This window comes from Suillus subaureus, assembly GCF_016647635.1.
Source record: "Suillus subaureus strain MN1 chromosome Unknown BJ212scaffold_7, whole genome shotgun sequence".
Taxonomy (NCBI): domain Eukaryota; kingdom Fungi; phylum Basidiomycota; class Agaricomycetes; order Boletales; family Suillaceae; genus Suillus; species Suillus subaureus.
In genome coordinates, this window is record NW_024538563.1 from 1,289,913 (window position 1) to 1,315,461 (window position 25,549).

The 25,549-nt window shown below is 48.7% G+C and overlaps 9 protein-coding genes across 9 annotated transcripts; 7 read left to right on the forward strand and 2 right to left on the reverse strand.

Annotated features, from left to right (window-relative positions):
• Positions 1 to 91: 91 nt before the first annotated feature.
• BJ212DRAFT_1265943 (uncharacterized protein) lies at positions 92 to 1,433 on the forward strand (the record flags this gene model as incomplete). Its single annotated transcript, XM_041330527.1, has 6 exons — positions 92 to 382; positions 433 to 449; positions 505 to 543; positions 596 to 678; positions 726 to 1,039; positions 1,110 to 1,433. 6 exons carry the CDS (start codon positions 92 to 94, stop codon positions 1,431 to 1,433), a joined length of 1,068 nt encoding a protein of 355 aa, XP_041196259.1.
• Positions 1,434 to 1,594: 161 nt separating this feature from the next.
• BJ212DRAFT_990028 (uncharacterized protein) lies at positions 1,595 to 3,025 on the forward strand. Its single transcript, XM_041344522.1, has 6 exons — positions 1,595 to 1,798; positions 1,858 to 2,072; positions 2,138 to 2,282; positions 2,339 to 2,491; positions 2,544 to 2,706; positions 2,758 to 3,025. Exons 1-6 carry the CDS (start codon positions 1,756 to 1,758, stop codon positions 2,789 to 2,791), a joined length of 753 nt encoding a protein of 250 aa, XP_041196260.1. The 5' UTR covers positions 1,595 to 1,755; the 3' UTR covers positions 2,792 to 3,025.
• A 611-nt stretch (positions 3,026 to 3,636) lies between these two features.
• BJ212DRAFT_1338201 (uncharacterized protein) lies at positions 3,637 to 5,996 on the forward strand. Its single transcript, XM_041335001.1, has 5 exons — positions 3,637 to 4,201; positions 4,253 to 4,619; positions 4,674 to 4,789; positions 4,847 to 5,628; positions 5,679 to 5,996. The coding sequence occupies exons 1-5, from the start codon at positions 3,934 to 3,936 to the stop codon at positions 5,883 to 5,885; spliced, it is 1,740 nt and encodes a 579-aa protein (XP_041196261.1). The 5' UTR covers positions 3,637 to 3,933; the 3' UTR covers positions 5,886 to 5,996.
• Positions 5,997 to 5,998: 2 nt separating this feature from the next.
• Positions 5,999 to 8,516, forward strand: BJ212DRAFT_1338202 (uncharacterized protein). The gene is made up of 6 exons (XM_041335002.1): positions 5,999 to 6,068; positions 6,128 to 6,498; positions 6,550 to 6,901; positions 7,019 to 7,138; positions 7,209 to 7,974; positions 8,032 to 8,516. Exons 2-6 carry the CDS (start codon positions 6,231 to 6,233, stop codon positions 8,242 to 8,244), a joined length of 1,719 nt encoding a protein of 572 aa, XP_041196262.1. The 5' UTR covers positions 5,999 to 6,068; positions 6,128 to 6,230; the 3' UTR covers positions 8,245 to 8,516.
• Positions 8,517 to 8,569: 53 nt separating this feature from the next.
• Positions 8,570 to 12,201, reverse strand: BJ212DRAFT_1338212 (putative atypical/PIKK/PI3K protein kinase). The gene is made up of 15 exons (XM_041335003.1): positions 12,137 to 12,201; positions 11,981 to 12,077; positions 11,844 to 11,930; positions 11,690 to 11,791; positions 11,497 to 11,640; positions 11,322 to 11,442; positions 11,184 to 11,270; positions 11,053 to 11,133; positions 10,765 to 11,001; positions 10,429 to 10,710; positions 10,112 to 10,378; positions 9,463 to 10,060; positions 9,334 to 9,408; positions 9,268 to 9,282; positions 8,570 to 9,218 (listed from the first exon to the last, which is right to left on the reverse strand). The coding sequence occupies exons 2-15, from the start codon at positions 12,055 to 12,057 to the stop codon at positions 8,845 to 8,847; spliced, it is 2,547 nt and encodes an 848-aa protein (XP_041196263.1). The 5' UTR covers positions 12,058 to 12,077; positions 12,137 to 12,201; the 3' UTR covers positions 8,570 to 8,844.
• A 439-nt stretch (positions 12,202 to 12,640) lies between these two features.
• BJ212DRAFT_1338216 (uncharacterized protein) lies at positions 12,641 to 14,744 on the reverse strand. Its single transcript, XM_041335004.1, has 5 exons — positions 14,411 to 14,744; positions 14,032 to 14,149; positions 13,794 to 13,977; positions 13,589 to 13,740; positions 12,641 to 13,533 (listed from the first exon to the last, which is right to left on the reverse strand). The coding sequence occupies exons 1-5, from the start codon at positions 14,534 to 14,536 to the stop codon at positions 12,884 to 12,886; spliced, it is 1,230 nt and encodes a 409-aa protein (XP_041196264.1). The 5' UTR covers positions 14,537 to 14,744; the 3' UTR covers positions 12,641 to 12,883.
• Positions 14,745 to 16,772, forward strand: BJ212DRAFT_1338218 (uncharacterized protein). The gene has a single exon (XM_041335005.1). It carries the CDS (start codon positions 15,022 to 15,024, stop codon positions 16,444 to 16,446), a length of 1,425 nt encoding a protein of 474 aa, XP_041196265.1. The 5' UTR covers positions 14,745 to 15,021; the 3' UTR covers positions 16,447 to 16,772.
• Positions 16,773 to 16,913: 141 nt separating this feature from the next.
• BJ212DRAFT_1478286 (onanonoxo-7-onima-8-eninoihtemlysoneda) lies at positions 16,914 to 19,548 on the forward strand (the record flags this gene model as incomplete). The annotated part of the gene is made up of 6 exons (XM_041339684.1): positions 16,914 to 17,083; positions 17,140 to 17,266; positions 17,333 to 17,441; positions 17,494 to 18,817; positions 18,868 to 19,268; positions 19,328 to 19,548. The coding sequence occupies 6 exons, from the start codon at positions 16,914 to 16,916 to the stop codon at positions 19,546 to 19,548; spliced, it is 2,352 nt and encodes a 783-aa protein (XP_041196266.1).
• Positions 19,549 to 19,808: 260 nt separating this feature from the next.
• On the forward strand, positions 19,809 to 21,250 carry BJ212DRAFT_1478287 (6-phosphogluconate dehydrogenase; the record flags this gene model as incomplete). The annotated part of the gene is made up of 5 exons (XM_041339685.1): positions 19,809 to 19,970; positions 20,024 to 20,260; positions 20,322 to 20,757; positions 20,811 to 20,931; positions 20,980 to 21,250. The coding sequence occupies 5 exons, from the start codon at positions 19,809 to 19,811 to the stop codon at positions 21,248 to 21,250; spliced, it is 1,227 nt and encodes a 408-aa protein (XP_041196267.1).
• Between the last annotated feature and the right edge of the window lie 4,299 nt (positions 21,251 to 25,549).

The following is a 25,549-nucleotide window of genomic DNA, read 5'->3' on the forward strand; positions in this document are numbered from 1 at the left end:
ACTATCTTTAACTAACTCCTCTCTTTCACCAACACTGCCAGCAAGTACGACAACTTAAATCAATTGCGCAGCCTGATACTCTCTAATCGACATGGATTTCTGGCGCGTACTCACACATGAGGCGCCTATGTTTGTCTGGCCCGTCAAATTCTGTGTGGCCATGACTACTGCCACATACGTGCTCTCCATCCTCACCAACAACGTATCGCAGGTGGACAGAGTCTGGACGTTTCTCCCAACCATATATACTGCATACTATGCTTTTCTGCCGCTTTGGCCATCTGTTCCACCCACCCATTTCTTTCCATACACCCCTGACACAATGCCCGCATCTCTAAGGGAGACCTTCAGTCCACGAGCCTTGCTCATGGCAAGTTTGGTGGTGAGTATCTCATTTTCTCAATTGTTTGTAGTCAGCTTAACCACCTTCAGGTAACGTGGATGTTCAGGTTGCTAAATGTCTTCTTCATATCCACTGGCACTCATGAATCCCACCCTCCGCAGATTAAGTTACAACACTTGGCGACGTGGTCTATTCAGCTTGTAAGCTCATTTTTCATTGCTGATACAATTATAAATCAAGACATGTTCACAGAAAGGATGAAGATTATCGCTGGGAAGTTCTGCGACAGAAAATCTCGCCTTTTCTCTTCCAAGTATTTAACCTCTTTTTTGTTGGTATGGCTACAAATTATCCATCGGTCTCTCTACTAAGTCAGCATAAGCAATCACGCAGAATATAATCTTATTTCTCTTGGGCCTTCCAGCCGCCCGTGCAGTGGCTCAACCACATACGCCCCTCTCAACTTCGGATTATATTTTCGGAACGCTAGGATTTCTCACTATCCTCACAGAGTTTATCTCGGATAACCAGCAATACTCTTTCCAAACCTTCAAACATTCCGGTATGCTGAACCCAAATGAATGGCCCGGCGCGAAAATTCAATGGACCAAACATGATGCTGAACGCGGATTTGTGACCCGCGGTTTATGGGCTTGGTCACGGCACCCAAATTTCCTGTGCGAACAGAGTTTCTGGGTATGTACATCTCCATTTCGCAGTTCCGTTCAACATAGGAATCTATTACTAATAACCCCTTTCGTACCAGATCATAATCACACTCATCCCTCTCCTCTCGCCTGATTCACCGAAGCTCGACTTTCCGCCGACTTCGTTCGCATCACTCACACCCTTCCTCCCATGTTTAGTTCTCTGCACTTTGTTCTTCTCTTCGACTATTTTTACCGAGTCGATCTCGAAGGCAAAGTACCCCGTTGCATATTCAGCTTACCAAGAGCGTGTGGCGATGTTCTTGCCTTTGCTCACCCCCGTATGGAGCCTGCTTCTGGACATTCGGGGGAGAAAGGGGAGTGTCGATTCGCTGGTCTACGGTACCGGGCTGAACTCCAAGGGCAAGGGCAAGGCTGAATGAGATCTTTGCACGTGTTCGACATTAAAGTTTTTCTTCATTTGCGTATATAGTTGTTCCCCTGATGTATGGCGAACTTGATTGATATTGATCGCATGTTCGAGACGCTATCCGCTGTACCCACTGTTATTCCAGCTAATGCCAAGTCGCGTGACCGCATGAGCAGGTGTTATCGGACTACGCACGGGCCGCCTAAGCCTGGTTGTTCTCACTGACGGTCATATGCATACATTTGGGCTCCGGATATCAGCCAGGACGGAAATCCGCACCCCGCTCAGTGTAGGTTACAATCTGACTAGCCTAACTTCATACACAAACCCTTCTAATGGCATCATTAAAGGTTGCAGTGATTACGGGGGCATCCTCTGGTGCGTTTTGATTGCACTTCACACTTATTCATAAACTCACTTCCGTGGCCCGGTTTCAGGTATCGGGCGTCATTCGGCTATCAAGCTCTCCTCTGAGGGTTGGAGCTTGGCATTGACTGCTCGAAGGCTGGCTCAACTCGAAGAGACAAGATCCCTCTGTGCAAATCCAGATGCATGTCTCCTCGTTGCTGGCGAAATCACAGACGAAGCCTTTGTGAAAAGCTTGTTCGAGGAGACTGTGAAGAAATTCGGTAGATTAGACCTGTTGTTCAACGTGAGTAGTGTGCTTCTTCTTTCGCGGTTTTCCGTCGTTGTAGTCGTGTATTGACAATGTAATAGAATGCTGGTTTGTCTGACAAGGCAAGGCCCATCGAGGAGATGCCGCTTGAGATGTTCACATCGGTCGTTAATGTCAACCTTATTGGCTCGTTCCTTTGCACTCGCGAAGCTTTCAAGATTTACAAGCAACAAGAACCCACTGGAGGTTCGAGAAGCTGGATAATGAAAAACCGCAGTGTATTGATCTACAACCCTATGCAGGAAGGATCATCAACAATGGCTCATTAGCTGCCCACGTGCCAAGGCCTCATTCCGTTGCATACGCGACCTCTAAACACGCAGTGCACGGTTTAACTAAGACCATCGCTATCGAGGGGCGAAAGCACAATATCTCTGTGACGCAGATTGACATTGGTGCGTACCTTGACAATATGGGAGGAAGTTGATGCGACGGTGGTTTTACCAGGAAACGCGCACACGTCTATGGCTGCAGGGCACACTTTAGGAGCGTTGCAACCCGATGGTCGGAGAGTCGTTGAACCGACTTTTGATCCGATACATGTTGCGGATGCGGTTGCGCATATTGCGAGTCTCCCTACATCCGTTACGGTACTGGAGATGAATATTATGTGAGTGTGCGACCGTTTTTCTTGGGTTCTGGATGCTGACCTGCTACGTAGGGCGACTGGTGCTCCTTATGTCGGAAGAGGATGACCATCGATACTTACAATTGTGGACGAAGACAACGGGATGATTCAGTAGAATAGTTGTATGAGCGTGGTGACATCGTTGCTGATTACATGAGTACCACCTACGTCGTCTAGCAATGCACTGATACATACAAAACAATGCATGTAACATGGATATTAAGTTTAGACAGTGCGGTCTTCAACGTCTTGACTGTGAAGTCCCCACCAACTCTCTTGGACCGTCGAGTTATTTATACGCTAGCGCCAAGCTACAGAATGGGATGAAAAATTCTTGTCACGAGGAGGCGGAGTCTGGGACACTTTAAAAGGGTGACACCAAAAATGAGATCCGGGGCGATTCATCATCGAGGAAGATGCTGAGGCAGGAGGGCGGTGCACCTTGTAATGACATTCAACCAGAAATTTATTCAATACGCAGCACCTAGCAAGACCATAAACTAGAGCCAGTGCTCATGACCTGTGTAATAGGTTATGAGCCCTGGATCTTGCCTAGGTTCTCGGCTGATGGTGTTCGGGAACAACGAGCTCTCATTAGCTCATGTGAACATGGCGGGAGACACCGACCAGTTGCCGAGGGAATCGAGGCGGAGCTTCAAGCCTAGTAAAAACCCAACACACGAAGAGTACACGGTGCAGCAAGACCACGCACTAGAGGGAGTGCCCATAACCTATGGTCCTATAGGTTATGAGCCCTACCTCCGTTCTTGGAAGTGAATATTGCGCTCATGAACTGTGGGGGGAGACAACTTGAAAGAGAAAATGAGCGATTATATACGTCGCAACTTGTCGCCTGCCCTAAACTAGCTGTGTGCGGTGCATTGATTGGGCAAGGTTCTTGAAGGAGAACGCTATGAGAATCCGAAAGATCATTGAAGGACAGGTGGGTCGAGCAGAGAAGCACGCACCAGCTGGAGTACTATTCCAAATTTCCCATCAGCTTCTTGAACCTTTTCGGCTCCTTGCCCGGCCCATTTGGCTGTCAGCATCGCCCCCCACGGACATAAAGTGGGACTCTTGATTCAAATGTTCAATCGCGCCCTGCATGCGCAACTTTGGTCTGATTGGGCCGCTACATGCAGCAAATGTTGCCACACAGTATCTTGATCAAGCTACCGCAGCACCAGGATTTTTTTGGCAGTTCTCTTTATGCGATTTCACTCCATTGCGGCAGCTCTGAGCCTAGGGTCAGCAACTCTGGCATTGCATGACCAGTTTCCCATCAACACCGTTGGAGAAACCAGTGTTCGACCCTTGGATGTCACCATCTTAAATCCTGGTCATGCATACGGTATTAGCTCCAATAGTGAGCAATGGAAGTTTGACGAAAATCCTCCCGAGAATGCGACAGGAAACTTGATCTTCGACACTGTCCATTCACTACTACAGCACTGGCCAAATACACGGTATCGTAATGGTGCGTTCCCGCTGCGTTGCTGACGCTCAAAAATGATTCAAATTTTCGTAGGACACAACATAGTACCAGGAGTGATTCCAATCGGTACTTTGCTCTATCACGGTACCAATGGTTCGCATATGATACCCAGCGAGCCCGAGTGGACCTCTACGGACCCAGAGCATTCTATTTTCTTCGCTCGTGGAAATGGCAGTGGCTGGCACCTCACGCTGGCAGCAACACGACCTCTCAAAGTATTGTACTTTGATGGAAGCAGTGCTGCTAAGCTATCCGGAGGTACAATGGACATGCAAGATACAATCGTCTGGGGAGAACCGCGACCCGAGCGATTCTTCGATGAAAGGGACCGGATTAATGGTCTCTGTACGTGGGGCAAGGAATTTGGAATTGATGGTTTCGTGAGGATGGAAATGGACTTGTACGTATACTCTTGATTCTATGTCGTGCTTCCGACTAATGAGCATCTATCCAGCGAAGTTATGTTGTGCGATTTTACGGCTGGTGTCGAGGTAGTGTCTTTTCTGTACCTCGCATTACCAAAGGACGAACGGTCATTCCCTCACCCTACGCCGCTTGATTCTGACACCGGTCAGTACTGTCTTCTCGTGGTCTAACATGTCTGATGGTGTATGTTCCTGAGCGTAGGGACTCGCACGTTTGAAGTTTTGCATTCCGGCTCATGGCACAATCGCTACCCAGGAGAGTCTCGTATTGTACTGGACCTGACTGGTCTTATCTCATTTTATGACACTGCACTTGCACCATCCCTCATTCCGGTTCGCGCAGGTCTTGAACGGTGCGACCACCGCGTACTCGGAATATCATCAGATGACATATCCCGGGTGATGAGAAAGTTTATCGAAGTCATCACTCGACCACACCCAGTAGGCAGCGGCATTGACTGGAAGACCCTCACCCACGTCATTGTCAATCGATATGCAGATCGACTCGAGCTAATGCAGCATCTGTTAAACTTTACCTCATCAGACTCGCAAGAGCTCCTTCATCAAGCAAAGCTTGCACAGACACAACTCCGTGTCATGCTTACGCCGTATCTATTATATTCCACCATTGTCCCCAGCACAGTCACATCAGGTGTAGATGCATCACAGTGGGCTTTCCCAATCTTCAGGCTATGCGCCACAACACACACTTCCAAGATGATCGACCAAATACCATCTATGACATCTTCGGAACGTCTGCTGTTGGCAGCCATCGAGGACACAACAAGAGAAATCTGTCGTGTAACTACGAACATGTGGGCTAATGGTGTCATGAGCGGGCTCGACAGCCTCTTTCATGTGGAACGTAATATGGATTATGAAGTCACTCGATTGATGAATGATTGGAGACATGACATCGAGAAGTTGATGTCTTGGTTGGACTGGAGTGTATGGGTCAAATGCCGATCTGCCTGCGGGACAGAGGTGGGAGCTATGATCAGTCCCTGCGAGCTGACTGGACCGAATACTTTTAGGAAATGTGCTATCTCCCTAGCCCGAGGCCAAGGCGCCCACCTCCTCGAAACCTCAATGATGCCCTGGAGGCAAAGTCTCTTGCTGATCGAGCTGAACCTCCGCCCTATGGTCTAGTCATTGCAGATTCGCCTTTCTTCTATGTCACGCCGGAGGATTTGAGGAAGCCCCAGCCAAGGTGCATTAGGCGCCTCCAGCCGTATCGGTGATTATTTTGGGCCTTTATTTTATAGTTGTTAGTCACCTGGACGTACACTTTCTAATAGTCCTGTGCTTATTAATAACGAGATTCACGAGTGTGTATCGCTGCTGGAGCTTTAGCACTGGAATGTGATCCGGTCAACTTCTTGCTTGTTTCCGCAGTGAACCCTAAGATTCCCATCCGAATCATAGTGGGTATTCGGTACCTCGTGTTGGAACCGAATAAATCATTAATTACATTCGTGGACAGGCCCGTATGATATACTACTTACAGTGATTGCATCACTCTTAAGCGTTTTCACGCAGTGCCTTGGTAAAGCTGTCAGTTTGCCACAGCACAAAGATTGATTTTTATGCATTACCAGTCCCTTGTGACAGCTCTGAGCTTAGGGTCAGCAGCTCTAGCATTACATGGCCAGTTTCCGATCAACATCGCTGAAGAAATTGGCGCTCGACCCTTGGATATCACCAACTCGAACCCTGGCCATCTGAACAGTATCAGCTCCAACAGTGAACAATGGAGGTTTGACGAATGTCCTCCCGAGAACGCGACAGGGAACTTGATCTTCGACACTGTTCATTCATTACTACAGCACTGGCCAAATACACGATATCGTAATGGTGCGTTTAGCTGTGTTGCCGGCGCTCGAAAAACAATTCAGCTTTGTGTAGGACACAACATAGTACCAGGAGTGATTCCAATCGGTACTTTGCTCTACCATGGCACTAATGGCTCGCGTATCATACCCAGTGGGCCCGAGTGGACCGCTATGAACCCGGAGCATTCTATTTACTTTTCTCGTGGAAATGGCAGTGGCTGGCACCTCACGCTGGCAGCAACGCGACCTCTTAAAGTATTGTACTTTGATGGAAGCAGTGCTGCTAAGCTATCCGAGGGTACGATGGATGTGCAGGACATAATAGCCTGGGGAGAACCACGACCCGAGCGATCCTTTGATGAAGGAGACCGGATTAATGCTCTTTGTGCATGGGGAAAGGAGTTTGGAATCGATGGTTTCGTGAGGTTAGATATGATTCTACACCGCGTGCTACACCACTAATTCCCAGATCTCTAGGATGGAAATGAGCTTGTGCGCATACTTTTGATACCGCATTACGCTTCCAACTGACGGACATCTAGTGAAGTCATGTTGTGTGATTTCACAGCCGGCGTCGAGGTAGTATCTTTCGTACACATCGCCTTACCGAGGGACGACCGATCATTCCCTCTCTCTACTTCAGTCGATCCCAACACTTGTCAGTATTGTCTTCTAGTATTCCAACATGACTGATGCCATACCTTACTGAGCTCAGTGATTCGTACGTTCGAGGTCTTCCACTTGTGGCTTATGGCACAATCGCTACCCAGGAGATTCTCGCATTGTGCTGGACCTGACTGGTCTTATATCATTGTATGATACTGCACTGGCACCATCCCTCATTTCGGCTCGCGCGGGTTTTGGACGGCTTGACCATCGGGTATTTGGAATATCATCAGATGACATATCGCGGGTGATGAGAAAGCTCATCAAAGTTGTCACTCGACCACACCCAGTAGGCAGCGGCATCGACTGGAAGACCCTTCTTCATGTCATCGTTGATCGATACGCGGATCGACTCGAGTTGACGCGGTATCTCCTCAATGTTACCTTATCAGACCCACAAGAACTCCTTGAGCGAGCGAAGCTCGTGCAATTCCAGCTCCGTGTTATGCTCACACCATATCTATTACATTCCACCGCCATCCCAAACACAGGCACTTTAGGCATATATTTATCACAATGGGCGTCTCCGATTTTTAGTCTATGTGTCACAACACACACTTCCCAGATCACAAACCTCAAACCCTTAATGACGTCTTCGGAACTCCTACTACTGAAAGCAGTTGAGGACACAACGAGGGAGATCTGCCGTATCACTATAAAAATGTGGGCTGTAGGTGTCATGAGCGGCTTTGACACTCTTTTCCCCATTGAACTGAATGGCGAGCTTGATGTCACCCAAATAATGAATGACTGGAGACAAGACATCGGGAAGCTGATGTCTTGGTTAGATTGGAGTGTATGGATCAAATGTCGACCTGCCTGCGGTCCAGAGGTGGGATCTAAATAAAGTCTTTGCGAGCTGATTGGGTTGACCATTATTCACTTGCAGGAAATGTGCTATCTCTCTACTTGGCCCATCAATGCCCCAAGGCCAGAGCGTCCACTACTGTCTCCACGGAACTCACAAAACCTCACGAATTTCCCGGAAACACAATACGTCGCTGACCGAGTTACACAACCCAAATACCCTACGATGCCAGCAGAGGATTGGGGCTTGCCCCAACCAAGATGCATCAGGCGCCTCCAGCCGTACGGGTTTTGATTAAGATGTGCCTTCACATTGTTTGCACGGTTGCGAGTCATGTACCTGGATTATGCTTTTTAGGGTTTGATAGGGTTCTGGGATCCCAGTGGATGCTTGCGCGATAGCACTGGCGTCCGGATGGCGGGTGGGGCGGCAGGAGCAGCGACCCCACTGTTGTAATACCTCCCCAATACCAGCAATTCACAACGATAACCATTGATAGCTCATCCAATACTATTAGATCTGTGTCGATACCATTTTCTGGGCCAGATAGAATGATTTTAAGCGCGTATATTCAACTAAACAGAACGAAAACCTATTGATACACCAAAAGTTTTTCTCTACCTCTACCTTTTTGCCTCGTTTCTGCGAAAGACCTCGAAACGGAGTGACAGTCTTCTGATCTATTCGCCCCATATCGGCCTAATTCTTGTCGATTTTTAATGGGGATACGAGCTTGCATGAGTAGATATTTGAAACTACATAAATGGCAGACAGGAACAGCAACACTTCCGAAATCCCATGGGACCACGCACGGTAAATGCTACAATAGATGCTCATAATCAAAGTGGCCGAAAGCACAAGCCAAAAAAATAGCGCAGTCCATCACTCGCCCGCTCAACTCCTCCAATACTGCGCCAAATCATGGATCCGATCCAGCACAACCGTGAAATACGACGTCTCATTCAACAACGCCTCAAAATGCTTGATCGCCTCCTCCTCTGTCAAGTCCAACCGGAACTTCTCCTGGATCTGTTCATGCACATCGCGGTGCTTGATGTCTGGTATGTTCGCGTCTACCATCAGCGCTACCAAATTGAGAATGAGGTTGGCGCTTTTACGGAGGATCGTAAATGCGGTGAAACAGTAATTTTTGAATCGTGCGTAGTGGGTTGATTGGGCGCCGCCCATGCCGTCGACCATCTCTTTGCAGACTTTGACAGGAGGAGGAAATGGCTTTGGGTCCCGACCGAGGATATACCCAAAATCGACTGCATCGAATGTCAGCAGCACGAAACATACAGACAAAGTTACGCTGACCATGGAAAAAGTGACCTGTGGAGCCAATATTAAGAACTGGATCCTCCTGGTCATATTGTCACTTACCGTCCGGTGTCAGTAGAAGGTTGTCCAAATGCCGATCGCCCACGCCTAGCAGGTATGTCACAACGCAGTATCCAGCTATCACCAGGCCTTAGCGCACATTCCTCTGTAATGATCGCAGAAAAAACTCACCACAGCTGCGCACAAACGTATCAATAACGCTTGGCTCGACCCCATACGTTCCAACGCTACCTTCATCTGGATTATTTGCTCTCAAATAATTCAAGAGTGTCCCATTTTCACTGATGATTGCCGCGATAGTCTTACTGGGGATGTACTGTACCATACCCTGCAACGGCCCAGTCGCTAGCACGTCATAAGGAGTGAGCTTTAGATCCAAATTCTCCTTCCTGAGCAGCTGATCCATGAGCGTGAACAACTGGAGGACAAGCTGGTCCTGGCGCATGTCATCGCCATCTTTGAAAATCACGGGATACTCCATGCCGTCAGAACATTGAAAATATAACAAGAAGGGGTAGAGATTCGACTTGAAGACGGAAGACTTCTCAGCGTTGATGCCCGTGATCTCCATGCGCGCGTTGAGCGGTAGAGGTAGAGGGGGGATGTTGACGAGCCCGTTCTTGGAGTCGTTGATGAAGGAGCGGAGTTTCTCGATTTTCTTCGGTCGTGGATCTTTAGAAGTGCGCAATTCCTTGGCTCGTTTGGCGAGGGTCTCGACGAGGACGCCTTGGCGTCGCATGAGCTCGCGGCGTTCGCTGCCATTCTCGGACTAGGGAACCGTTTCGTCAGCGAGGGTAGACACAAGTAGGAGTCCGATTACCTCTAAAATCTTGTTCAGAAACTTGAATACCACCCGGCCGTACATTTTCGCCACGACCCTATCCTCCAATTCCACTTCCACTATCAGATACCAGTACAGTCGGTTACCCAACGTATGGTTCTGCACTCCGCGTGCGATCAGAAAGTCTGTCAGCCCGCTGTCGTCGTAGGATATTGCACTTGTTGTCGATCGACTCGAGCGCTGCTCGCTAGCGGCACTTTCAAACTTGAGCGCCTGTACCAATTGCAAGAGATACAATAGAAGCTCCTGCAAAGATCATCAGTGCCGCTGTCACACAAGGGAGAGAAACGCTTGACTTCGTCATCTGCGCGGTTAAGCTGCCGCACTGCAAACGCTCTTACTCTCGAGTCCACGGTCCCTGGTCCGAGGAGCTCCAATGCATCATCCATGTCAACCTCTGTCCACATCGGCAGTAGCTCCTCCACTGCTTGCTTCACTTCCGAAGGATCGCGCCAAGTGACAGACTTGAGGAATTTGGTAAGCCCGCGCTTGTCCCGTGCGAGGTAGAAACGGAACTTCCAGATGAGATCTTTCTCCTCGGAGTTAAGAGGCTGGGAGGGTGCATAATTGAGTATTTCCTACAAACGATACGTGAGGAAAACATTAGTGCATAACGCTTTGGCTCGGCACACATTAAGTTCATCTCTGATCTTGGCGTTTGGTTTGAGCTCTCTGTCGTACGGACTACTTCGGTGACTTCGCACGAGCCGGCGATGCTTGTCTTCCACTGGGTTTTCGCGTGCAATCTCGGGGTCAATGATCGTCCAAAGGTGTGGATCTGTAGCAAAATAACTGGGAAGTACAGGTGCGAGAGGTGTCTGAACTGCCGCTGGAGGTGCAAATGGTATCGTCGCCTGATTCTGAGCCTCCTGCAGAAATTTAAACGTCAACTAAACTACATTCAGGAAAACGACACTGACAGATTCGCTGAATATCACGGGAAAGTCAAAACGTGGAAGGTCGACATAAAGATACATATTCTCTGACTTCTCTGTCTCCGCCTTCAGTCCTCTTTGAGTGTTTGCATTTGGCTTGATTGTAGAGCACTTACAGCGTGTACCTCCTCCATCCTTCTGAAAGCCAAATTGTCCAACCAATCTGACTTTGGCAAGTCGCCGCGTTCGTATTTCTTCACAAGCTGAGGAGGAGAGCAATGAGCGAGCGTACCGAGAGCTATGGTACTGCCTACCTTCTCTAAGCGACCCATTTCATCCTTACTGCCATTTTTACTGGGAGTCTGGGTCTGCATGGAGCCGTCGGCTTCTCGACCCGCCCAAAGTAACAAGCGGTGTTTTCCCCTGCGTAAAGTCCTGACGCAGTGATCGGATAAGTATTGCGATGTAATGTAAATATACCTTACGCACCATTTCTTTCCAAACATCCTAAGCGTTGAACCACCGACAGGAACGGCTGTGCGTGGAGCTCCGATATCCCATACCGTGAATGTAATCTGTGAAGTCAATGGGAGGTCGCAGTACCGAATGGGTAACGTTATCCATTCGTTCCACCTGTATAGATAGTCAGCTCAATTGAAATAAATGATAATGTAATGCGTACGTATGGTTGTTCTTGAAAGCCTTGAAAGAAGTGCGGAAAGGTATGGTGAGCGGCTTGTTATCCGCCAGGAGCTGGCAGGAGACATAGAGATCTGAAACAGGCCTGGTGTTTGTGTCAACGTAGAGAAGTTAGTACATACTAGAGAACAGCGCACGAAGAATGTACACCGCGAAACCTTAGTTCCGGGTTCTCGAGTAGTTCCGATATAGACGGTTGTGGTATTGATCCTTCTAACTGAGAACTAGTACTGAGCGTGGGCAAGTAGCCCGCAAGATGAGCAATAGTACGTACATGCGGAAAGTAACAGGGAGCTTGAGGTCAGACAGCTTCGCAAAGGTAAAATCGTCTCGGTTGTCCTTGTCCATCATGTGAGAGAGACGAGCTACTACTAAATTTTTGAAGTACTGGCGTCTTACTGGATATTGAAGAGAATGGAGACGAGCTTACTTGAACCAAAAAGGGCATCTACCGTCCAGGGGTAATTTGGGACTGGGAAGTCACAACGTGAAACAGTCGAGCGAGCGGAGGTTCAAAATCAGTCGATTATTCTCTCTTGCCACCACCCAGCCTGAGTCAGGACTCATTCTGCCGGGAGCAGCTATCACACACTGTGGCCATGATCCACAATACGAACAAGGTTTTTCATCAAATGTGTCAAGCGAATACGACCAGTAGATGACTCGGGGCCTCGATCAAAGTTACCCAAGGTGCACGAAGTTCTGTTGCCTGTTTGACGAGAATGAGAGACCTGCGGCTGCTCTGGAGGAAGGCGATCAAATATGATTGACTGGAAAGGTGGATGAGGGCGTTTGGGCTAATGGGAGCGCATGTCTGGCGGGTACATGATCTAATTATCTTCGCTTTAGACTGACCGTTGAAGATATGCTACCCTAGACGTAGGCCATTGGTACCGTAGTTATACATTGCAAATCATTAATTCTATACGTGCTCTATGCATGCATGTTATGAATGGTATAGTCTGATTTGAAACGGTGATAATCCCTAAAGCTCAGTACAGTTTAAAAAGAGATGCAATGCAAATGGTCCATGTATAATACACAGTCCGACCTAAATTATAAGCGCTAACGAGGAGAGCGATTGTAAGCGTGTTGCGGGGTATGTATCCGCGTAAACGTCAACCAACCACAACACCATATACATAAATATCACCAGTCTAATCCACCACACGATACACTATCGGTACCCGGTATACGGCTCATAACTAGATTTCGTCGGAGCCGGCGCACCCGTACCTGACGCCAGCGACGCCCGCACAGCAGCATACGGATCCGCATACTGCATCGTCCTACTCACCTTCGGCGCCCCAGACCCAGACTCTGAGGTAGTGGGCGCATACGACGCCGACACGCCCCCGAACCCACTCGGTGCAGGGTCTGAAAATGCGCCATACGCGTCCATGCTAGGTCTCGAGGCAGCATAGTTCATGTTCGTACTTGTAGTAGGAGCGGTGGTAGTAGTGGGCGCTGTCGAATATGCAGATGTACGATTAGCACTCGAGTCTGCTGTTGAGAAACGGTTTGTGTTGGTTGGTTGGAGGTAGGTTGTGCTGTTGTTGGTGGGGGCACTTGAGAGGCGGTTGGAGTCTGCGAATGGAGATGCGGAGGCGTTGGAGTTGTCGTATGTTGATTGGTTGGGGTATGTGGGTGCTGTGTTGGTGGCGACGGGTTGGTATGAATGTCCGTCTTCTTCTACTTCTTCTACTACTTCTTCACCTTCTTCGATGTCTACGTCGGGACGCGTGAATGGGATGTCGCGGGGAGGGGATGTGAGGTTCCCGGAGCGCCAGTCGATGATAAGCAAGATAAAGGATGCAAGCCAGAAGCCTGGAGTGACAGTGTGGGATAAATAAATGCAGTAGAATGTGACACGGAAACGTACCAAACGCCAACCAAAAGAATATAGCGCCTGCTTTCTTCGTACTGCACCAGCCAGGGAGAGCACTCGTAAACGCGTCGCCAAGGCTCGCATGAGGATCGTTAGCCGCATTTTTGCACCCAGCCTCTGTCCACGCTGATATTGTGGTGACAAATCTGTACAGCCTAGAGTGAGGACGGAAATTAGGGGTAGTAAGATGAATACGCACGCGATGAGGAGGCTGAAGATGCAGCCACTGCCAACGAGGATGAAGCCGACGCGTACTTCTTTGAGGGTGCGGGCTATGCGAATTAGTTTGTTGTATTTTTCGTATACGACGGGTACGAAGAGGAGGAATAGGGCTAGGAATATTCCTGAGATGCTCACGAAGATCGCGAAGCCTGAGAGACCGGCTGTGGAGTTGAGTTGCATCAGTATGGTTGGAACTGTGGCAGTGATGAGCTTACAAGGCCCTATTCCCCACTTTGCTTGAAAACTGGCTACGCTTGCAAAGCAAGCCATTGCGAGGAAGTTGAAGAATATCTGGGAAATGTGAAATATGATAGCAGGCTTGCTTATAATCATCTAAAAGGCGGAAAAGGTGTCAGCATGATTGACAGAAGGGTTGTAAGTAAATGTCAATGACCGCAAGCCAAACGATCCATAAGAGGGGCAAGAAAAGGAGGAAGACCAAAGTTCCAGACTGATCCATGAAGAGGCATAGAGGAAGTTGGGTGTATTACGTAAATGGTTCAAGTCTCAGAAGAAGCGCATAGAGCGGCGAGTCACAAGGACAGGCTGGGTGGCAGATGCCCACTGGCTACAAAATAATAATAAGATACTCACGTCGTCCTCGTAGTTGACCATACCAAGCCCATTTCCTATCCCAACTGCTGGTGGTACTGTTCTAGTCTTCGACCTCCTTGGTAACATGCGGTCAAGACCATTTTGAAGGGTATCTATGAATGACATCTTGGGTGTAGGTTAGATGGTATAGCAAGTCAACAGCAAGTCAGTTAGGTATAGCGATGGATAACAATGGTATATCAATGCTCTGCTCGTCAACCGCAGTCGCAGTGATCGCAGTAGATGCTTGAGTTCGCTGTGACCTTCATCATCGCCTGCCCACGTGCTATTTGCTTACGTTAACACTGACACATGATCATAGTCGGTTCATCACCGACCACAACTTACTACTGACTACTGACTAGTCGACTACTGACAAGCATTTAGGACTACGAGTATGAACTGCACGGCAGTTCGAATCGTTTGTTGACTTTTGTTTCTCTACAGCATCTAAATCTAACATTAGTAAATAATCCGCCTGGCAGCGAACGCGAGGCAGGGCACGTGTTGGACAGCATATCAACCTGGCCTCGCGCCACAATGAGTCTCCCCACATCTTAGATACCCTTCCCCATCGCCTGGTGCGCATTTTATTATCCAAAACACAAATCATGTTTCCCTTGTCATCTCTTGACGAGCCATACCGCGCTTCTCTTAGAGACAATCGCGGTGTTCCCACTCTCCTCTCCCCTTGGGAGTACCTTGACGACTATGGAATCGTTCATCCTTCAGGATGCGACGTCTGCTCTTCGTATATGAAGCATGTCGCTGATGCAAGTTATTCCTCTCATCAGCCAGCTTTCCAAATCGCCTTCCAAGACAGAAAGCGCTCGCGCGAAGACGTCTTTAACAAGGGCATATCAGAAGGTACCCGCCGTCAAAAAGAGGAAAATAGAGTCCTCGTCGATGACATTGATCGTTATCGCTGTGAGCGTAATCAAGCTCGTGAAGAGTTATGCACTCTTCGTGCTCAACTAGACGCAACACGTGCAGAATCAGAGCGTCTACAGGACAAGCTCAGACAATATACTGCTCCACCAGTCGATGTCTCCAGTCCTATCGAATCCGTCTCCTATCATTCTTCTGTAAAGTCTCTCCAGCTAGACCCTCCTGCAGATCCACCATCTGAACTTCGCCCCGTCGATCCTCCCGTCGATCACCAGCTCTCCCTCGACTTTTTAGCTCCCTTATATCCTCAACAGTTGTCTCCCCCCATGACAACCCCTGCTTCCCCTCAGGCACAGTTGCCCGACTGCGTCGCAGCTCGCTCATTTGCTGCCGTATTGGCAACAGGTCAGCCAGATGACGACTCAGCTTTTCAAGCTACATCATCAGACGATACCCCTCCAACACTCAGTTGGACGGTCGTAGCCTCACCTGCTTATAAACCGACCAAACCTGCCAAGAACATCAAACAAGTCCAATCTCTCATTAAAGCCGCACACCAGCCCGGTAACTACAGCGCCCTTACAAAAGTCAAAGCCCTCTGCTCAGAAGCGCACAAAACACCCAGAGACCAAAAGACCGAAGTCCAACGCTACTTGTTATCCAACTGGCGGACTCCTGATTGGGAGCACCCTTCATCACTTCCAAAGCTACCTGCCCCCTTAAACAACCCTCGTCTCGAGGACCCCGTCGAGTCTTGGGTATCATACTACACCGCCAACCCCAGTTCCTGCCCAAAGGGCATCCGCCGCGAACCCGACGGCCGTCCCGTCCTCTCTGACATGAAAGCCAGCCGAACCGTAGCTCGCCTCCGCCCTCTAGTCAACCCGAGCGATCCTGAATCCCGTGAAGCCCGTCAAAAATACATGACAGTCGTCACAGAGCTCTTCTCCGAGCGCGGTGAATACTCCAGCACCCTTCGGAGAGGTGCATTTAGCGTCTCTCCCAACGTCTGTTATGTGCCGTTTGTGGGCGTGGCGGATGATATTGACAGGTTGTCTATTGCGCGTCATTTTGCGGCTTGTGGGGTGACTATTCCTGTCGCTGAGGATGAGCTTGGGCCGTGGGCGATGGAGTATCTTCGCGATTAGCGAGGAAGGCGGTCATACTTTACACGTACCAGGTATCTGCATACATATATCCCATTTTCGAGATCGTACGGTTCACATTTAATCGCGAACGTATATAATATGGTATTCAGATCGCGAGGGTCTTCCGAGTCGTACATAGTGTATTTCCGCTTAGTAGTCGCAACCCTTTGTTGTGTACCTCTTGTAGACTTGTACAGTGCTTTATATATCTAATCTACGTGACTCTTGTTTTGATCAATCCTTCCTCATAGTCCTGGGGTTCAAGCTTTCAATAAAGTTCAAGGATGAGGTTCACGCACGCGTAGTTTTCAGAGCAGATTTGCCGTTACATAAATAATTGTGGACGTAGTACGATATTCAGATCGCGAGGGTCGTATTTCCGCCTGTTACAGTAGTCGCAACGTTAACGCGTGCTTTATCTAATCTACCTTGGTCAATCCTGCCTCACACCAAACAATTGCCATGAAATGAGCCATCTCTACAAACATCTTCGAATCCACCAAGTATTCGGAGCGAACACAGACGTTGGAAAGACTATCATCACTACTGCACTCGTTCGGGCTTCGGCAATTAACAGGAACCGCGTTTTTTATCTTAAGCCGGTGAGCACTGGCGCACCGCAGGATGCGGATGATGAGTACGTGTTTTTCGTCGCGTAGAACGCGTCGCTGAATAATTTTCTTCATATGCTAGACATATTAAACGCCATGCGGGACCGCAAAAGCATCTAGTGGACGCTCATTGCTTGTTCCGCTATGGAGACCCCGTTAGCCCGCATCTTGCTGTTAAGATGGCTTCTGAGACTCCAGGTGGACTCAAAGTAGGTGTAGATGGTTATTAGTGTGGCTTGTGATGAGCTGATGTTGGAACTTGGGGCAACTTGAAGGTTTCTGTGCCTTCGGATGAAACGTTTGTTGGGTCTGTTGCGGAGCATATTAGAAAGCGAGCTAGGGTTGCGAGTGGGCCGGGCCATATGTATGTGGAGACTGCTGGAGGTGAGCACTACCTCAACGTGTTGCAATGCTTCCTGCTAACTGATTCGCTCAGGCGTCCACAGCCCAACGCTCTCCGGAACAACCCAACTAGACACCTACCGCCCCCTCTTTCTCCCCACCATACTAATCGGAGACTCCAGACTCGGTGGCATATCATCAACCATATCCTCATTCGAGTCGCTCCTCCTTCGTGGATACATCATAGACTCAATCCTCTTATTCCGGGATGAATACTACAGGAATTTCGAATACCTCACGCAGTATTTTGCAGAACGAGGGACGCATGTCACTGCGCTTGATCCTCCTCCCCCACGCCTCGACTCCGCAGAGAACGTCGCGAATACAGAGAAATATTACTCAGATCTCGTCCCAGACACCCTTAAAGGCGATATTTTCACTGCACTCGAACATCTGGACGAGTGTCACGCCAGACGCATCGAAGAACTAGACTCGATGCCTCGTCGTGCGCTCGATGCGATCTGGTGGCCATTCGTACAACACGGATTGGTCAAGACCGAGAAGGACGTTTCGGTCATCGACAGCGCGTGGTCGGATTTCTTTAGCATTTATGATGCTTCTTCCGAGCAAACTTCACCTTCGCAACCAAAATCGCTATTGCAACCCCAGCTGGATGGGTCTGCTTCGTGGTGGACGCAAGCTGTCGGACATGCTCATCCGACGCTGGCGCTTGCTGCTGCAAACGCGGCAGGACGTTATGGTCATGTTATGTTTCCGCAGGCAACTCATCTTCCTGCTCTCAAGCTTGCTGAACGCCTCCTTCAAGGACCGGGCAATGGCTGGGCTTCTCGTGTATTTTTCTCAGATAACGGATCTACCGGGATGGAGGTTGCGCTCAAAATGGCTTTACGATCGTTCATCGTCAGCTCTGGACTCAAGTTGAGTTCGGCGGAGAAGAAGAACTTGGGGGTTGTTGGACTGAGGGGGAGTTATCATGGAGATACGATCGGGGCTATGGATGCTTGCGAGGAAGGGGTTTATACTTGTGAATGGCATGAAGCGAAGGGTTATTGGTTTGAGCCACCGACTGTGTCTATTCGGCAGGGCCGAGTCGCTGTTTCCCTTCCACCTGCTCTGTCATCCCTCACCAGTGATCAGCGGACGGTCGAAGGATTTGAAACCCTCTCACATGTTTATGATGTCGAGCAGCGTCTCGAATCTCCGCTTGCAAAACACTACAGGCAATACCTAGACAAATACATGCGGGCCCTCCAGGCAGACGATACCCGAAAACTCGCAGCTCTAGTTCTTGAACCCATCGTCATGGGCGCAGGAGGAATGATATTCGTAGATCCATTATTCCAACGTATCATGGTTGACGTCGTCCGCGACCCCGCCCTATTCCCTACACCTCTCCGGTCATCTTCGATGAAGTCTTCGTGGGGCTATACCGCCTAGGATTCGAAAGCGCAGGTCCTCTCCTCGGCGTCAACCCTGACATCTCAGTGAACGCCAAGATTCTCACTGGTGGTGTGTTGCCTTTGGCAGTAACGCTCACGTCCGACCGTATCTTTTCGGCGTTCAAGAGTGAGAGCAAAGTGGATGCGTTATTGCATGGACATAGTTATACGGCGCATGCTGTTGGGTGTCAGGTTGCGAACGCGACACTTGATTTGGTTGACGGATTGGTGGAGAGTAATCTATGGGTGGGAGCGATTGGTAAATGGGCGCCTGAAGGAGCCTTGGCGACGAGAGTGTGGAGTTTCTGGGACCCGGAGTTCATCACTTCGATATCTTGTCTGGATGTTATCGATGAGGCGATGACGTTGGGAACCGTGCTTGCCATAAAGTTCAAGGATAATGATGCGGGTAATGTCGATCCTATTATATTTGGTTATTTACATTGCTCATGTGGCTTGGGGACGTAGGTTATGCATCGCATTCTGCTCAGACGCTGCTCCAGAGCTTGCGATTACCCCTGGATAATGGATCTGCATCCGCAGCCCCTGGAGGTGCACCTTTTGGGGTGCATTATAGGACGCTGGGGAACGTGGCGTATTTCATGAGTAGCTTGAATACTCCACGTGCGACTATCGAGGCGTTGGAGGATCGGTTGTGGAGGCTTGTGTCCGGTGTACGGCGTTCGTAGCTTCAGGTTGACACATCACTCTCCTCTAGGTGTAGTTGTTCTTTCCTGATTGATAGATATGTGGCATGTAATAGTAGGTGGTGATCTGATAGTCGATTGAAATATTCATGTACATACAAGCTTGAAGCAGTTATGGTGGCCCAGGCTTGGCACGTAGTACGTACACGGCTGCCAGCGTGTACGTGATATTTGGTTGTGACTCGGTGGGTTTCATTTGATCATAAAAGTTACAATACCTTTCCATCTTCTCTCCAGTCATAATGGCCTCCGTCGCGTCTCGCTCAGCCTCAGCCCTTCGCGCTGCTTCTCGCCGTGTATCTCGTTCCGGCGCAAAAATTGCAGCTAAGCCTGCACAAATCGCGTCCTACTCTTTGCTTGCTCGTCAGGCTTCGGCAGGTAGCTCGCATAAACCCACCCTGCAGGTGAATTTTTTTTACCTGATGACTGAATAAGCTTTGACGATCAAATATCACAGGCTGCTCGAGGCGTAAAGACGCTCAACTTTGCTGGCACTGAGGAGGTTGTGTACGAGCGGAGCGACTGGCCTCTCGCGAAGCTCCAGGACTACTTTAAGAATGATACCCTTGCTCTTATCGGTTATGGTTCTCAGGGCCACGGTCAAGGCTTGAATGCTCGCGACAACGGCCTCAATGTTATTGTTGGTGTCCGAAAAGACGGCGAGAGCTGGCGGCAGGCTATGGAGGATGGCTGGGTATGTTCAAATTGACTTGTCTGGCTTGCAGGCATCTGATGTAACATCGATGCATGTTTAGGTTCCTGGAGAAACGCTTTTCCCCATCGAAGAAGCCATCAACCGCGGCACGATCATCATGAACCTTCTCTCTGATGCTGCACAATCACAAACGTGGTCTACCGTTGCACCTCTGATCACCAAGGGCAAGACCCTTTACTTCTCGCACGGGTTCTCTGTTGTATACAAGGAGGACACAAAGGTTATACCCCCCAAAGACGTTGATGTTATCCTAGTCGCACCCAAAGGATCTGGTCGTACCGTACGCACCCTCTTCAAGGAGGGTCGTGGGATCAACTCTAGTGTAGCCGTCTTCCAGGACGTCACTGGTAAGGCCATGGAAAAGGCCGTTGCTATTGGTGTTGCTGTCGGTTCAGGGTACATGTATGAGACCACCTTCGAGAAGGAGGTTTACTCCGATCTCTATGGTGAACGTGGTGTGCTCATGGGTGCCATCCGTAAGTGTTCTCATACCGCAAGTTATTCTCAGCTGATGATTTATCGCGGCTAGAGGGTCTGTTCTGCGCGCAGTACAAGGTGCTTCGTGCCAACGGCCATTCACCTTCGGAAGCCTTCAATGAAACCGTCGAGGAGGCCACCCAATCCTTGTACCCCTTGATTGGACAAAAGGGGTAAGTGTGTATTTTTTCGTTGCGTATCCTGTCCCTCATGGTCCGTAGCATGGACTACATGTACAACGCCTGCTCCACAACCGCTCGCCGCGGTGCGCTCGATTGGGCACCCATCTTCGAGAAGACCAACACGCCTATCTTTGAGCAGTTGTACGAGAGCGTGCGGAATGGTACGGAGACTCGCAAGTCTCTCGAATTCAACGGCCGCTCCACATACCGCCAAGACCTTGCCAAAGAGCTGAAGGAGATCGACGACCAGGAGATTTGGCGTGCAGGCAAGGTTGTGAGGTCGCTGCGCCCCGATTACAAAGCTGAGTAAATGGGTTTATGGTTGGATCGGAGCTGTTTTAGCTCGGCTTGCTTACATTTGTATTTGTTACCAAAAGCGCCAAGGTGGTGCACGCCATGTCGGAGAGCACAATGTACAGACGTGATTAATGATTTTGAATACAAGGCGAGACACTGGCATTGGCAAGACTGGTGTGAGGTCCTCGTGTCAACTTTGTTGATTAGTTAGCAGATTTGCGGATCCGAAGTTCGATATTTATGAGTCTGAGATCGTGCCAAGTCACGGTACTCGGACACTAGGGGTTCGCGTTGCGAACTTCTGACCTTGCTCCGGTATGCAGGCAATTGGCCGGTGCTTTGGATTTCTGCAATTGCTACAGTTTTGAGTTTCTAGAATCTAGATCTAGGTTACTTGTTTTATCTCACGTGATTACACAGCATGATGTTCATATCAGGTGACTGGATCGTGCCAGTACTTAGACATGATTATTGAAGGTCTTGAGACCTGCATCCGATTATCACAATTGTACCAGATGTCGTTTACAGCTTCGAATATCATCCTCTGTTTTCATATTTATTAGGGTAAGCAGGTGACATGCTATTTTTACATTTATTCCAAATGCAAGCTAGGCTCGCGACCAGCCCGACTTCATAATTTGAAAGCTTCCTGTGGTTATAAGGCCGACGCCCGCACGACGCCCAGGTCTTCGTCTCTTTCGCTTCTGTTTGTAGTCGAGGGATGGTGTTGTATTCACCGCACATCAATCATGGATTGTGAATCAATCATCAGGTTGATGATTGATACATCCACATCCGATCAACCGCACGCTGCGACTTGAAATTGAATGCGACCCCGCGGATGTGTCTTGTATTAGATTCCGCACTTGTCATTTATTGGCATCTTTATGATATGATAGGCTGATGACCGAGATGGAGGGCTAGAAGGTGTGCATATGCTTAGGGATGGGATTTGTTGAAAGGGTTTCACAGGCGAGTGATCTGTCTGCTTCTCGCTCCCCTACACTATATTTAACGTCTCTGTCATGTCAACATAAGCTTCCCTTGTTGAATACCTGTAATGCTCGGAGAGACTGCTGGTGAGCCCATCCAGAAAGCAAGCTTTTCAAAGGGTCGCATCACGCTTAAGTCTTTGTTAGACCAAGTTTTGCATTTGAATAAGTGTCTAGGGGTGCGCATCGGCAGCTGTATGGTGCGAGTGAGTTTCTCTCCTAACTCGTTCTTTTCTGATGACGCGCCAACAGAATGTTACTGCCTTCGGTCTTTCTTCTACAATTAAGAGTCCCAGGGAGTCCCAGGATATGGACGTTGCTGAGGCTTGTTGATCAAGTTTTACGAAATCAGCCTGTACAATTGGAAAAGTCAGGCTTCATGCGGTCATAACAACGCGTCTGAGTCTTCTTTTCTCCATGTCCTCTCCCAGCACTGTTTGGATCTAAGGATGGCATTGCATTTTCACCATATACCAATCAGGGATTCTCAACTAGGACGTCTCTTGTTGTGAAAACTGATGTCCTGTCACCACCGTACCAACTCCATGATGCAGATCAAAGATCCTACACTCATAATCATTGGCAAGCTTATGATACGAAAGCCCGATAACCGAAGCAAAGAGCGAGAAGGTGTTCATGAAGTGACAGACCACCCGAGGACAAGGTGCAGGAATAATAGACATTAAGATGTGTGCTCGCACACGGGTAGAATGTGGGTTATCTGTCTGCTTCGTGTGTGGGTCTCCCCTATTTGACGATTTATTTTTGTTCTGGTCTTGGCATGTTGATTTTCCTTCTATCTTCTACGGTGTTCAAGCCTCCACCCGTGCAAATATTTCACGACCAACTTGAACGTTAGCGCCTGGATCGACTTCAATCAAGGCAGCAACGGACATCATCCCTCGATCTCCTTTTGGTGATCCAAGCACTGGATGGTGGTATATATTCCATCGCCATACGTCTACCAAACTCACCCCTCGCCCCCCACCCCTCACCCACACCCCCGTTCTCTACCAATATGGCCATAGTCTCAAACGATCCCACTTGGTGGCCCACCATCAATATTTATCGTGTTTACAGCTATTTTGTAGGTTCGTGAAGAGCAGTCGGATATTGATGCTGCCGTTGTCTCAATTCAACCTCGACTCGGTTTCGCAGTTGCCTCCTTTGTTGTAGCGGTGCATGATTGGGGTGAGCATGATAAGATTAAAGAACTGCTGAACACCTACAAACATTTCTAGCACTCACATTCGGACAAGAAGTATGTTGATTCTATGACTGGTGCAGCCATCTCGCTAAGAATGGTTTTATAGGTAGAATTGGTCTGGGTGAGTAGAGTCTGATGTCAGAGGAACAACCATGAAAATACACTTAATTTCAGAGGCAACGCTGGTCTCTAATGACAACTCTGTATCTCAGTGTATGTAGCTTGTTTGTCTCAGTTATCATGTTGTGCTGATTTGAAAGCACCCTAGGTACGCTACCTTGGACCCTTATATGTTGCGTATGTTTGGAATACTAAACAATTGATGTTGGGCTAATCGTCTATCTCTCATGATCAGCATGGACATACTGGGTATGTCTCCTTCGTACATTCGCTGTCTTTACTTCTTCTGACCAACGACATACAGGCAGTGTTCCGACCATCTCGCTGACAGATACAGTGAGTCTTCTGCACAGATTCCTGCTATTCCATCTCCAATTAACCGCGGTATTTTGTAGGGGTGGGTGTGGTTCTTTACTGATTTCTTGGTTCACTAATGACTGTCACACTACACTACCACAGATGTGAGTCTGTTTGGAGTGTGTGCTACCCGAGGTCGGCCACTAACTAGATTCGTCAGGCTGGATTACGGACGTTGTATGGAACTGGATGCGTGTTTTGGCATTTGTAATGCTTTGGGGTGAGCTTGGCACTTGGGAAACCTCAATGATATTGACTTGACTGAAACATGCCACAAGTTATCCTGATCACTCGGCTACATGCCATGTATCAACGATCCAGGAAGATCTTGATATTTCTCATTGTCACCTCCCTGGCTGACAACATTTTCAACGGTGTAGTTGCCGTAATGATAACGATGCATACTTCAGCGGGTACGCTTAATTGTGGACGTCAAAAAATATGCCTCTCATTGACGAATACCAGAGGAACTAATTCTCTCCGGCACTTATCAGTGCTCGATTGACTATGCGAAAGATGTCGTACTTCCGGGTTCCATTACTTGGATACTCGGCACCGCGTGGGAGGTCCTCGCACTGTGTCTCGCAATCTGGATTGCTGTAAAACACTTCCGTGAGCTGCGACGACATTCGGCAGGAGGGATCATTGGGGACTGTTTCACAGTGTTGATGAAAACTCACGTGGCTTACTTTGCGAGGTGAGCTCATACTGTGAGTATAGTTCCCTTTGTTTCACTGAAGGGTCGGACGTGGTAGCTTTGTTGCTGTTTCTTGCTTCCAGCTCATTCTTAATTTCTCTCCAACATTCTCAATGGTATGTCAATCTTTCACCTACCTCTGCATGCGACCACGGTTCATCATTTCCATAGGAGCAATCTTCCCTAGAAATGCAGACTTGTAATGGCTTACTTCAGATTTTGGAGGTCGTGCAGATGTTTGTGCTAGGACCCCGCCTGATCCTTAGTGTTCGAGAATATCATGCTAAGCTCGTGGCCGATTCCGACGCAGCAACCGGCATGACCTCGATTGCTTTCCAAGAGCGTGTGCATATATCGACTGGCAGTAGTGTGTAATGCTCGGTGAAGTTGTCTAGCGCTCTGCAAGGAGCAGGGGAATTTGCTTTTATTTATTCCCACTTTCGTGATGGTATTGATCTAATTATATAAGTTATTTGGCGTTTTGAAGTAGATTTCAAGGACATCGGTCTAGGCAACGTTTTCGTCGTAGTATTTAGTCAAGTGATCTGCTGTACGTGCTGACAATATTTAAATCAATATCCTGGATATTTCTACTGGCACTAGCTACCCACCCACCACTTGCACCAACCAATGGTCCTTTTCTCTGTGTGATGACATGGCCTATAGAAGATTCACTCGAGATGATTATAAAGTGTGCGAGATATGTTTGTGCATGTATAACTTGATGATGCGAGGCGCACTTAATGAGTTTTGACGAGGTCGTGGTAAGTTAATGCTTGTAAAGGAGCTTGCCTTTCACTTTTGTTCGACGAGGCAGAAACACGGATACGGATGAGTGCGTTTGGGATTTTTACTGAAGCACTATCGGGGGATACATATACCCTATTAAGCATTCGGGTCATTATGATATGAAGGCCATGAGTAAGCTTGGATGAAAAA